Below are 13,938 nucleotides of genomic sequence, written 5' to 3' on the forward strand. Positions count from 1 at the left end.
CCTAATTCAAAATATACTACAAAGCTATAGTCATCAAAACAGCATGGTACTGGCATAAAAACAGACACACAGACTAGTGGAACAGAACAGAGAACTGAGAAATAAATGCATTTATCTATAGCCAACTGATTTTTTACAAAGGCTCTAAGAACATACATCAGGCAAAGGACAGTCTCTTCAATAAATATGCTGGGAAAACTAGATATCCATATGCAAAAGAATGAAACTAGATCCTATCTCTCACCATATACCAAAATCAACGAAAAATAAATATTTAAATGAAAGATTCAAAACTATAAAACTACTAGAAGAAAGTATAGGGGAAACCATCTGAGACACTGGTCTAGGCAAAATTTTATGGAGAAGACTTCTAAAGCACAGGCAACAGAAGCAAAAGTAGACAAATGGGATTACATCAAACTAAAAAAGTTACCGCACTGCAAAGGAAACAGCTAACAGAGTGAAGATGCAACACACAGAATGGGAAAAAAATATTTTCAAACTAATCATCCAACAAGTGATTAATATCCAGAATATACAAGGAATTTAAACAACTCAAGAGCAAAAACAAACAAACAAATGAATAAACAAAAAACCCACAAGTAATCTGATTAAAAAATGGGTATATGAGCTGAATAGACATCTCTCAAAAAAAGACATACAAATGTTCAACAGGTATATAAAGAAGTGCCCAACATCACTAATCACCAGGGAAATGCAAATCAAAATCACAATGAGTTATCATCTCACCCCAATCAGAATGGCTTTCACCAAAAAGACAAAAACAAACAAACAAAGCTGGCAAGGATACAGAGAAAAGTGAACTCTTACAAACTCTTACAAACATAAATACTGTACTCTAGTTGGTAAACTTTTTTCTTGTGGGGGCATGGGTTAACAGTACTGAAACTGTCTTTTAGCTATACTGGGGTTGAACAAATCAGTAAACAGATGGTGAATTGTGCCAGAGGGGGAATTTATAAATAAGCAAGAAGGGAAGGGTAAAATAAACCCTCTGGTGCTGCATTAGAGCCAGAGACATCAGCATGAACTCATGTTTACCTTAATATATATATATAAAGACAGATATATATATATATATTAGATGAATAGATGCAGGAATGATTATATATAGGAGTGCATAGATAGTATAGCATACATATGTATATTGCCTACCTCTGTCTGCTGAGGTCCTAGAATCAATGACACCCCAGTAGCAATTTGCACCCTCAGTGCCTAAATCTTGCTCTCCAAATACCATTTACTAAGACACCTTGGAGAAACAGCCGATTCTAGGGCTGGAGCAATAAATATATAAGATGAACAGTGCCAGAAAGTAAAGTGTTCAAAAAAACACAAAAGGATGGAGGCACATCAAAGGGACACAGGAGCTAAACTTAAAGAGCTCCCAGTGGCCAATGCTGGAACAATTTTTTATAACCTGAATTATAAAATAAATACACATAAATCCACACTTATATAAATAAATGATTGAATAAATAAATAAATGGAAGAAGAGAAACAAATTTTCCCCACAGAAGAATTCCAATTAATATATATAGATACTCCTCCCTTCAGGACATGGAGATTTATTTTCCCTCTCTGTACCTTCAGAGAACATTGGACTTAATGAATTTCTTCCAAAGAATAGAATACAAAAAGGAAAAAGAGAGTAACTTCACAATGGACAAACTCATCAAACACTACCTTAAGCAAGTCATCAAGGTTAATTTAACATCATCAGAGAGAAGTCATCTTTATGTAATGTACTGCCTGCTAAGATGCAGTTAGAAGGGCACTTTACCTTGGTGGCATTCTCCAAAAAACCCCTATAACTTCAAAATAATTATAAGAAAAACATCATACAAGCACAAATTGAGGGACATTCTACAAAATACCTGGCCAATAATCCTCAAAATTGTCAAAATCCTCAAATAGGTCATAAAAAATAAGGAAAGACTGAAAAACTGCCACAGACCAGAGGACACTAAAGAGACATGACAACTACATGACATGTGGTATCCTAGATTAGATCCTGAACATTAATGGAAAAACTGGTGAAATCCATATAAAATCTGGAGTTAGTAGTAATGTTGGCTTGTTAGTTTTACAAATGTACCATGATAATACAAGATGATAACATGAGGGGAAATAAATTGAATGAGGTATATGGAAACTCTGTACTACCTTTGTAACTTTTCTGTAAATCTAAATTATTCCAAAATAAAAAGTTTATTTTTTAAAATACGACATTCTACATATACATTTAAAGGCCCTGAAGAATTCTAAATGACAAGTAAATACACCCAACGATAGAATCTTAAATGAAAAAAGCAGCTTACAAACTATATATACCTACATATACACAAATGACCAACCTATTAAAAGAGAGATACACCAGAAGTAGATATACTAAGATACTAAGAGTAGTTACCTGTTAGTGCTCAGCTCAGAGATTTTTTTCCATCTTTTTTATATTTCTCAAATTTTCTACAATGAACAGATATAAGAGGGAAATTTTTTATACTGTATATTTTAAAAATTGTCTCATTTCTTTACAATAGCATGACCCCAAATTGTTCTACAAGGTGTGACTGGGCGCTCTAGAATAAAAGGGTTCTGTGGTCAGATATATGTGACTAGTTGGCATACTGGGCCCCTCTTCTGAAAACTAACAGTGCCTGGTAGGATGTTAAAAGTGTGAGAAGTTAATTAATAAAGAAACTTGTTTATTTTTATTTTTATTTATTTATTTTTTGACCGGTAAGGGGATTGCAACCCTTGGCATGGTGTCGTCTGCACCACGCTCAGCCAGTGAGGGCACCGGCCATCCCTGTATAGGATCCGAACCCACAGCCTCAGCGCTACCAGCACCGCACTCACCTGAGTGAGCCATGGGGCTGGCCCAGAAACTTGTTTATTTTAACCAGCATTTCCTAAACTTATTCAACCTTAGAATGTAAGTACTGAGAACTTATCTATACTTTCTCAAAACAACTTCATATCTCAGGAACCTCTAGGATTACATGGCACACGTGCTGGGGACATGCTATTTTAGAATCTCTCATCACAGTTCAGGAAGGAAACTGAGCAGTTTTTAGATTGGACTGCTTCTATCATGGAAGGAGCAGTGTTTTTGTTCTCACTGGCATAGACACTTACTCTGGATATGGATTTGCTTTCCCTGCATGAGATGATTCTGCCAAAATTACCATCCGTGAGCTCACCAAATGCCATATTCACTGTCATAGTGTTCTACAACTTTGCTTTTGACCAAAGAACTCAATTCACAGCAAAGTGCAGCATTGGGCTCATAGAATTCACTGGTCTTACCATGTTCCTCAACATCCTGAAGCAACTGGCTTGAGAAAATGGGGGAATGGCCTTCTGAAGACTCATTAATAGCACCTGCTAGGTGATAACACCTTGCAGGTCTGGGGCAAGGTTCTCCAGCAGACTGTACATGCTCTGAATCAGTGTCCAATACATGGTATGGTTTCTCTGATAGTCAGGATTCATGGGTCCAAGAACCAAGGGGTGGAAATGGGATTGGCGCAACTCACTATCACCCCTAGTAACCCACCAGCAAAATTTTTGCTTACTACTCCTGTGACTTTATGCTCTGCTAGCCTAGAGGTCTTGGTTCCAGAAAGAAGAATGCTTCCACCAAGAGACACAACAATGATGCCATTGAACAGGAAATTAAGACTGCCACCTGTCCACTTTGGGCTCCTCAAGCCATTGAATCAATAGGCAAAGAAAGGAGTTATGGTGCTGGCTGGGGTGATTGATCATGCCTGCTAAGGGGAAATCAGACTACTATTATACAGTGGAGGTAAGGAAGAGGACGGCTGGAATACAGAAGATCCCTTATGGCATCTCTTAGTATTACCATGCACTGTGATTAATATCAATGGAAAACTACGACCACCCAATCCAGCCAGGACTACTAATGGCCCAGGCCCTTCAGAAATGAAGGGTAAAGAACCACAAGCAGCTGAGGTAAACGGAATATAGAGTGGGTAGTGGTAGAAGGTAGTTTCAAATACCAGCTATGACCATGTAACCAGTTATAGAAAGAAGGACTGCAACTGTCATGAGTACTTTCTCCTTATTTTTCTACGAATACATTTGTACATTTTCTTTCCTCTTATTCCCTTATCATTTAACATAAGATGTATTGATTTTATATCACAGTACTTTAGTATTGCTAATTTTATATCATAGTATTTAAGTATGGAGTATCAAAGAGAAGAGCAAACATCACTCAAGAACTTTACCTCCTCTTCCGAGGAAGGTGTTAGTACATTTTCAGTTGTATACCAGATAGTTGCATCACGTTAGGCAGAATTATGATCTTACTATTGACTTAATTTGCAGATTAAGTATGGTTTAAAGAGATGTGTATGGGTTCCATGTTGACAAGGGGTGGACTTGTGATGGTTAATTTTATGTGTCAACTTGACAGTACCATGGGGTGTAAGATTAAACACTATTTCTGGGTGTGTCTATAAAGTGCTTCTGGACAAGATTAGCATTTGAGTTGGTGGACTCAGTAAAGTTGATTGCCCTCCTTAATATTGGTGGGCATCATCCAATCTGTTGAGGACCTGAATAGAACAAAAAGGAGGAAAAAAGAGGAATTCACCCCTTTTTGCTTCCTGCCTGCCAACTTGAGCTGGAACATCAGTCTCCTCCTGCCCTTGGAATGGGATTTACACCATTGACTCCCCTGGTTCTCAGCCTATAGACTTGGACAAGAATTATACCAATGGCTTTCCTGGGTCTCCAGATTGCAAACAGCAGATCATAGGACTCAGCCTCCATAAGTACATCAGCCAATTCCTCATGAATCTCTTCCTGTATGAGTATATATATCCCTCTGGTTCTGTTTCTCTGGAGAACCTTGACTAATACAATTCCCAATTCAAATTTCCTTTCCATGAAAATGACTCTATTTTCTCCAAAATCTTCATGGACCTTACCTTACATTATTCTCTTGATTGCTTTGAGTCTGTGTAGCACACAAAAGCAAATGCTCTATTATTTTGTCTCTGACAGATATGCATTTCTAAATCTTATCTTCCTAACTAAAATTTAACAGCCTTGAAAGTAAGAGCTTTGTTTCTTATTTTTTCTGTGTGTGTTTTCTTCCATTTGTTTATTCATCTATTCACTCATTCAACACATATTTGCCAAGTGCCTATTATATGCCAGGTATACTGCTAGCCCATACAGTAACAGACTGCTTTGTTTATTCTAATGGAGATTACAGTTTAGTTGTGGATGTAGAAATTAATAAAACAGCCACAAAATAGATGCATAATATAAGCATCAGTATGCTCTGAAGAAAAGATACTTGATGAGAGTCCACAAAGAGGGAACTAACCTAAACTTGGGAGGCGAGAAGGGTGGGCAGGACAGGAAAGGCTAATCTGGAAGAAGTCATGTTCGAGCTAAGATCTGAACAATGAGTAGGTTTTTACTAAATAAGATATAGAAAAGAGGTAGAGAAGAGAGAAGAGCATTCCAGAAAGAAGCTCTGGGATAGGGAAGGTGAACAGGGCCACAGTATCACATACAATAGGCCTCAAGAGACAGGTAACTAATGAAACAGACACTACTAACCACTTTCTTCAGTCTCTTTTCTTCTCGTTTTCTCTCAAGTTGAGCCTGTTTTTCTTCAGCCTCCCTCTTTTGACACTCTTCCTCTTGGGCCTTTAACTGGGCCTGATGGAGATCAGAATGAAGAAAAATGAAAATCCACAATTTGTACGGAAATAAGATCTTTTATGTTGAGAAAAGTCAAGTATCTGCCCTATCTCTGGAAGAAGTCTGCACTTTGTGATAAAAGTAGAAAACCCAACCAACATGTGGTCAGTTGTATAACTTAAAATCATTTTTCCAAATACTTAGGAAGGTGAGACTGAGCATGAATTACACCATTAATTTTTCATCATAAAATTATTACTTTTTACTTCTTACTGTCATCTATGGAATACTAAATCCAAATTATAAACAGTATGGGGAATAAAAAACTGTTTTCTTTCATTTCACCAAAACCCCCCCCCCCAACTGCTGGAGCTGTTTATTTTTTCCTTGGTAGGTGCAAAATTTACTTCTGATAGTCTAGGTTAAAACTGTGGAGGGTAAGAACTGTTCCCCTCTGTAAACTCATTAGGTTGGGCATCTATCATTATCACACTAATCTTATTTGTGTGTAAATCTTCCAATTTGCTAGCTCCCATCTACTTTATAACACTTCCTCTCTGCTATGCAAATGATGTTGTTGTTTTTCCCCCTTATTTTCCTAAAATTGTCACAGAATTCAGTCTAGTAGGCCAAAAGCTATTTTTTGAAGCCAGTCTAACTCTATTGTCTCAAGAGGCTTGAACAAGCAAGGTTTCATTTTTTAAGAAAGACCTAGACAAATCCTTTTTCTTGCCTCAGTTTGCATTCTGAATTTATTACCAATTTCTCTTCTTCTTGTTTTTTCTTCCTCTCTGCCAAGATCCGCCTACGTTCAGCTCGTTGAATCGCTCTCTCTTCCATAGCTAGAAAATAGTAACAGAGTTCCAATATAAAAATATGAGGAACATTGCAAAAGAAATGTCTCCATTTCATAGTAAAATTTAGTGTTTTGTTAGTATTTTCTTGCAAGTTGAGTGGTCATAATCTCAGAAAAAAAAATATATAGACATATAAAATTTATATACACCTTACAGGTTAAAGACCTACAATCTGATGCTCAGCAATGATGAACAATTTGTAGATTAATTATGTTTTTGTTTACATTTTTTTTAGAATAACTGTCTACTGGTTTAAATAGGATAATGTGCCTTGATGATAGACTTTTAGTGATTGAAACCCAGAAACCATTTTAATTTGATTATACCTTTGATGAGTATAGAAAACTTTAATTATATCTAACAGATACTTTAAGAATAGAATCATTCCTCAAATCTCATTAAGTGAGGCTTTCTTAAGTTGTTGTACGTATGTCTATACATGTAACAACAACAAACAAAAGTTTGTGGTCACAAAGAATATATTTTAATATAGTTTTAAGGCCTGGATATCCAGATGGGCAGAAAATGGAATTGTACTAAGCATTTGGAGGACTGGCATCTGAACTAATTTGAGTGTCAGACTCTTGTTCTTGACAGTTTATTAAATATCGATCCAAAAGAAACAAATGTGCAAGATGGTCTGATAATAGGACTCTATAATCAGTTGGGGCTTTCAAAGGAAGAGGGGCATGGGTGGATGGAGTATCCAGTTCTGCTCACCTAAGCCAGCCAATGGCTACTTTCAGTTCCTTGTGCCATGTTATAGAGAAGAGAATTTAAGTCCAAGTTTTAACAATTAATAAACAAAAAACTCACAAGGCTATTTCTCACAGATATTAAGTGTCTGCTTTGCTGCAAAGGAATAGTGGTGATGCCACAGATGGTGGGAATGAGATTGTCTTTAAGAAGGCAGAAATAGACTAGGGGATTAAAGTAAGAGAGCCCTGAGAAGCAGAGTCTCTGAGAATATGCCCTTCCCCATCTTTTCTAGATCTAATCATTAAAGACTACTACACTTGAAAAGCAGACTGGGATTCTAAAATAGTTAACTCCTTGATTAAACAATACTTTAAAAAAAATTATCACACTGAACTGGTCATTTCCTGGTCAGCCTTAGTACTGGGCAAAGATGGCATAAACTGCTGTCCTGGCAGATAGTCATTGCAAGGACTGTCATTTTCTTCATTAACAGAAATTGACTGCAGGCACAGTGTCCTTCAGATGTTTTCACTTCTTGTTAGGGCAGTAATCTTGCCACAAATAAAAAATCAAATTTACCATCCAAAATATAATGATCAAAGTGCTGACCACCATATGCAAACATGTGCAGTGGGTAACTAAGTATATAGTAAGAACAATTAACAGATTCACTAGGTGGGTTGTGAGGAATGATTCTATTCTCATAGCATTGCTATTTAGGTTAAATAAAGGTTTCTATGGACATAAAAATGTTATCAAATTAAAACATCTGGTATGTAGATTTCACTACTAAAATCCTATCATCAAGGCACAACTCATTGTAAAATGATGTAAATAACTTGACTTGTATTGTTGTAAACTGATCAACATTTTAACATTAACAAAATATAGTGGTAGGTGATCTTTATCAATGTTTAGCCTTAGCAGCTACTCAAAATTTTCTCATTTGTGTAACTGTCCCATTTTTTTTTTCCACAATCCAAATCTCAAGTTACAGAAAAACAATACAGCTTTCAGCAATGTTTTTTGTTGTTGGCTGGGAAGGCCAAAAAGGTTGGCAAAGGGACAGGAACAAAGTAGTGGCACTCTCTGGTGCCCTCCACTCCTCACATGTCAACCTGTCTTAAATTTTGACCAGCTTTTGCCAAGTATCAAAAGCTAAGAGTTGCCAGGATTTAGTCCCAGCATATTCTACCCTACGAGGGAAGATCACCACCACCAGGGCTACGACCAAGACAGCCCTGCCTTTCAGTATGGGATGGGGTGCCGTCAGCTGCTTTGGGTTCCTTCTGGGTCCAGAAAGAGAATTTCGGGAGTCACTTCTACTGACTTCAGTCCCAGGGGAAGCAACAGGTGAACTGATGGGGAAAAAAAGGAAAACAATTCAGTCCAACAACCAGCTTCCTTCAAAGCCCTCTCACCTGAGGGAACTCAACGCATTTTACAAACTTTACTTAATCCTTACTCTCTGCGATAAACACATATTATTTTACTTACTCTATAAACTGGTGTAATGAGGTATGGAAAGGTTGAGTGATTGGCCTGACTCTACAGTGCAAGTCAAGCACTTTGATTCCCATCCTATTGCTTCAAATCAATAGGTATCACCACTTCTTATCCTACCATTTCTCACACATAGTGAATATGTCTCAAGCATATCCAATACCATTTTACATGAATTTTGAGAAATTTGGACTCTTATCCCAGGCTCAAAGGTGTTTAGTTTTATCGCAAACACCTAAAAATTTAAACTAGGAAACTAGCCAGCTCAGGGGCTGCTCCATATGGACCTGATGTTGTCCGACCTGGCTTCTCAGCACTATACAAAATCAGAAACCCAGAAATCTAGTTAAAGCAAGTACACATTTTTCTCTTTTACTGGTATCGTAACAGAGCTTTAGACTAAGGCAGCCACAACCCAAACACAAACTGTATAACTGAATCCTGAGGCAGCCACTTGCTTTAAATGTCTATTTATAATAAAGGGTCATGTACCAGTCACAATATATGGGGCTTCTTTGCTTTGAGAGTGCACACAAAAAGGAAAACAGCATTGCATTTATAAGCAGGGCAAAGAAGTTCAGGAGACTCTCTACCCTGAAGTGAAAAGTCCCATAAAACAAGTCCATAGGGTGTTCTCATACAATGGACGTACTTCAGAGGCATCTGGCAGGTTCTTTTTGGTTCCTCTTCTCCTCTGGGATTTGACAACAGGCGGCTCTGTGTTTCTGTGACTACTGTAGCATGCTCAGCTGCCCACCGAGCCTCTGCCAGCTGCTGGTTTTCCTTCAGCTCAAGAATTGTTTTCTGCTGTTCCTGAAGTTTCTTCTTTTGCTTCTCAATCAGCTGTTGCTGGAAGACATGGCGGTTGTGGAAATGACCCATGCAAATGGGTTCTGCTTTCTGGTTGGTGGTTCCTAACTTCCCATTGCTGCCAGGTTGGTGGGAGGGCTCAGCATCCAGGGTCTTGAGCTGCTTATTGTCAGGTGTGTTCAGAAGGGTATTCTGAAGGGGATCCTGCAAGTTGCCTTTTCTTGTTCTTCCTAGGGGAAGTCTGGGTATACAACCATTGCTCTTTGAGGGAGGCTTTTCCCACAAAGGGGGCACAGCAGTCACCTGAGAAAGAAGGAACAGCCATTTAAAGAACTATGCTGATGAAATCCAACATTCACCTAGATAGCATTGTTTTGTTCAATGGCACAACTGCCCTGCACCCAGTTAGAGTTGCTCAGTGCTCTTGGGCTGGCTGTCTCAGATGCTACCAGCTCAGGTTCTGTGAGCCACTCTTAGAATGTGCACTGCTGTTCACCATGAAAACTGGGAAGGAAAGTAGCAGCAGCAGATGTGTGAACCATTGCCATGGCCAGGGCATTTGCAATAGGGAAAATGTTCTCTTAAAAATTTCTAATTTGGACAGTTCATTTGTGAATTAGGCAAGATTACTCCCAATACATGTTATGGAAATTTTAATATGTATGAATTGACTCTGAATTTTGCCGATTTGGAAAATTTGTGGCAAAGGATATATTCTTTCTCAAGAATGTCTGAAAACTAAAGAATATCTTTACAAATCAATAATAGCTCTGTTCTTTCAATGTCTCTCCTGCCACTAGTAAATTAATCACTTGCCACAGTACAATGTATTTATTTATTTCAGCATCAAGGCCTGGTTTAAAGCCTAGCTTACAGTCTCTAGCTATTCCTGAACTATCTATTTGTGGGGAATGTTTGGAAGCCCAGGATCACTGGGCAAATATCTGCATTATCTAATAATTTCTATTTGCATATGACTTAATAATTTTCAAAGCTTTATCATATAAATCTCATTTAATAGAATAAAGTATCATACTCAATTACAAGTTCTATACAGAAGGGAAGGGAAACAAGAATTCTTAATCAGAAAAACTTGTCCTGGCCAAAATAATCTCAAGTTAAAGTGTCTCTTCTAGTATGGTTTGATACTATGGTCTAAGGTCTGACCGGTTTTTGATTCTGCCATCTGCAGTGGTGTAAAGAGGAAAACCCTGTGAGTTATCTAATAGCAGAAGCTTCTTGCTCTAACAGGGTGCCATCCTCTGGTACTCAAAAATATTTTTTGTGATGATGAAAATGCTTTCTACAGACTCAGCTAAAATGTGATATATAGAAACCCTGACATGTTAAAGATTTTTTAATATAAGCTTTTTATTTCAGAAATGTCAGTGGACATTTATATCCATGAGAATACCTGCTTAAGTAATTTAGCCTCAAGCAAGGCAAATGTTTTACATAGCTCGTTTAAACTTTGTGGTAAAGACATGTTATTAACCCAGCAACACTGTGTAAAAGCTTTGAGAACAGCAACAAGATTTCTTTTGGATCAAGGTAACTTTTTAGGGTGAAAATAAGAGAATGAAAGAAAAGCTTAATGGTACAGATTGTACTTGGAACAGGAGTGAACAGTCTGGCTTAATTAGAGAAAATCACATATTAGCTAACTGATAATTTTGAAAAATTTCAAGGTATAAATGTGTGTTCTTGCTACATGAGTTCCTGTGATTGTATAATTAATGAGCACCTAACTAAAGATTTTATATTTTCATTTGTTCAAGTTTTACTCTACACTCTGGAAAAGATTAGTTTATTTAGTAACCAACAGAGTCTACTATATAGCCCATTTGTATTTGCTCTCTTTTTTATAGTTATTATCCTTTCATCATAAAATCTTTTATTCTTGATTTCAGAGATTTGGAGGCTTTTCTTCTTGAGTCTAAATATATATATATATATATATATATATATATATATAGTAATTTATCTGTTTTGCACAAGTAGAAAATATTTTCTGCTGATTTATTGAAAGATAACAAGAGTAGAACTTTGTAAGGTAAAAGCTTCCATACAACTATGTCTTAAGATAGAATTCTCCCCTGGGTCTCAAGGGAAACAGAATTCTCTAACTGACATAAAGGTAGATAAATTGCCTAGGGGATGAGACCAAAATGTTACATAAGTCCCAATAAGCATCCTCATGATCCCCCTTTGCCGAAACTAAGCTTAAATTAAAATCAGCATACTTGCTGGCAGTAATCAGGGTAAAAATCAAGGCTGGGAACCCTCCAGTGCCCAATTTAATTTCACATGTCTCAGTTAAGTACTTAACAGCATCACATGGAGGTAGAGGTGAAGGGATACAGGATCATCCCCAAAAGGCTTTTTAAACATGACAAGTGCCATGATAAAAGAAAAAATTGACAGGATTGAGTTTATAAAAAATTAACAACTATGTATAGTACAAAACACCATAACCAAACCCAAAAAGACAAAAGACACAATAGAAAAAATGTTTGCAACAAATGTAATAATATCAGTAGTCTTAAAAATATAAAGATCTCCTATAAATAAGAAATAGATATGCAATCAAATAGAAAAGTGGACAAAGGGGGCCGACCCTGTGGCTCACTTGGGAGAGTGCGGCGCAGGGAGCCCCGAGGCCGCGGGTTTGGATCCCATATGGGGATGGTCGGTGCGCTCACTGGCTGAGCGTGGTGTGGGCGACACCAAGCCAAGGGTTACGATCCCCTTACTGGTCACAAAAAAAAAAAAAGAAAAAAAAGAAAAAAAAGAAAAGTGGACAAAGGGCATAAAGAGACAGGTCACTATGTATATCTATCTTTCTATATCCATATATATTATACACATACAATATAAAAAATGCTTAACTTCGTTAGTAATCAAAGAAATGCAAATGTTAAAGCAATAACATGAAAATAGAATTATAGAAAATATTTTTAGTTATTTATCCTATGTAAAGCATCATGGATGTATGCAAAGATTTAGCTACTAGGATTTTCCCTGAAGCATTGTTTGTAATAGTGGCAAAATGGAAACAACTTAAGTTCCAGCAATAGAGAAGTTAAACAGATTCTAGCTTATGGTTCATTGTAGAACATCATGCAGCTATTGCAAAATTATGGCACAGAATGGTAGTCCTTTAAGCAAGGTTATGTGTTTGGTTCACCTGTGGAACTTTAAGAACAAGTACAGGTGCCCCACATCTAGAAATTCTGACTTAGTAGGGCTGATTCTAAGGTATACTCCTAATTGAGAACTACTGTTGCAGAAGTATTTTCTTAGTCACATAGAAAATTTTCTTAGTCACATAGAAAATTCTCCTGTTACACTGTGAAAGTGCAAAAAAAATTTTTTTTAGTAAAATAGAATAATTACATTAGCATTAAGAAGAAAAAACAAAACAAAACATGACCTTCCTTTTCCTGAATTATGGCAGACTAGATATTCTCAGTCACCTGACTGAAGAAAATTTAAAAACTGAGTAAAATATTAAAAGTCAAATTTGCATATGCCTGAATACAGAAAAGACTAAATGGTTATACGTGAACATGTTGTTAGTGGTTATCTACAGATGATGGAATTGCATGTTATTTTTCTTTTTTCTCTGTGATTTTCTCCTAGTAAGTTGTTGCAACTAGTACATATGACTTTTCTTATTAGAAAAATAAAAATTAAAAAATTCCCCTATTATAAGTCACAAGCTCATTTAGAAAGGAAACGTCTGAAGACCAAATAAGAAGAGCTCAAGAGTTACAAACAATGCTTTATCTGTCTGTTTCTAAAGGAGTCTTTCATTCAGTTGGTTTAAATACCTTCTCCATATTATGTCCCTACCAACTTCCAACTATACCAAGATTTATATGTGATTATAAGAAGATTCAGTTCAAGAAAATAAACATTGCCTGAAATGTAATCTTTGTGCACTACAGCAGCTCTAATCTTTTTTTTTTTTTTTTTTTTTTTGGTGACCAGTAAGGGGATTGCAACCCTTGGCTTGGTGTTGTCCGCACCGCGCTCAGCCAGTGAGTGCACCGGCCATCCCTATATAGGATCCGAACCTGCGGCGGGAGTGCCGCTGAGCTCCCAGTGCCGCACTCTCCTGAGTGCGCCACGGGGTCGGCCCAGCTCTAATCTTTTGATAGCCTGGACAAACCAATCTGGTCATGGCTGACATACCCTAGGCTACAAAAGCACAAAGCTCAAATGCAAGTGTTTAATAAATAGGAAGACCAAAGGAAAAACAGCATACCTCTCCATTTCCTACCGGTGGACCCACTGTGGCTGTGGCCTCCTCAAGTAGACTGATGCCTGATGACCCATTTGCACTGAGCTTTCA

General features: G+C 37.2%; 1 protein-coding gene across 1 annotated transcript in view; it reads right to left on the reverse strand.

Annotated features, from left to right (window-relative positions):
* KIAA1407 (KIAA1407 ortholog) overlaps window positions 1–13,938 on the reverse strand; it is an 86,143-nt gene that overhangs the window by 26,030 nt on the left and 46,175 nt on the right. Inside the window, exons 11-14 of the mRNA XM_008580141.1 lie at window positions 9,424–9,884; window positions 8,514–8,626; window positions 6,472–6,554; window positions 5,629–5,730 (exon numbers count right to left, since the gene is read on the reverse strand). Of these exons, the coding sequence (XP_008578363.1) occupies window positions 5,629–5,730; window positions 6,472–6,554; window positions 8,514–8,626; window positions 9,424–9,884 (759 nt within the window). The remainder of the gene's footprint in view (window positions 1–5,628; window positions 5,731–6,471; window positions 6,555–8,513; window positions 8,627–9,423; window positions 9,885–13,938) is intronic.

Source organism: Galeopterus variegatus, unplaced genomic scaffold (genome assembly GCF_000696425.1).
Source record: "Galeopterus variegatus unplaced genomic scaffold, G_variegatus-3.0.2 Scaffold84, whole genome shotgun sequence".
NCBI lineage: Eukaryota > Metazoa > Chordata > Mammalia > Dermoptera > Cynocephalidae > Galeopterus > Galeopterus variegatus.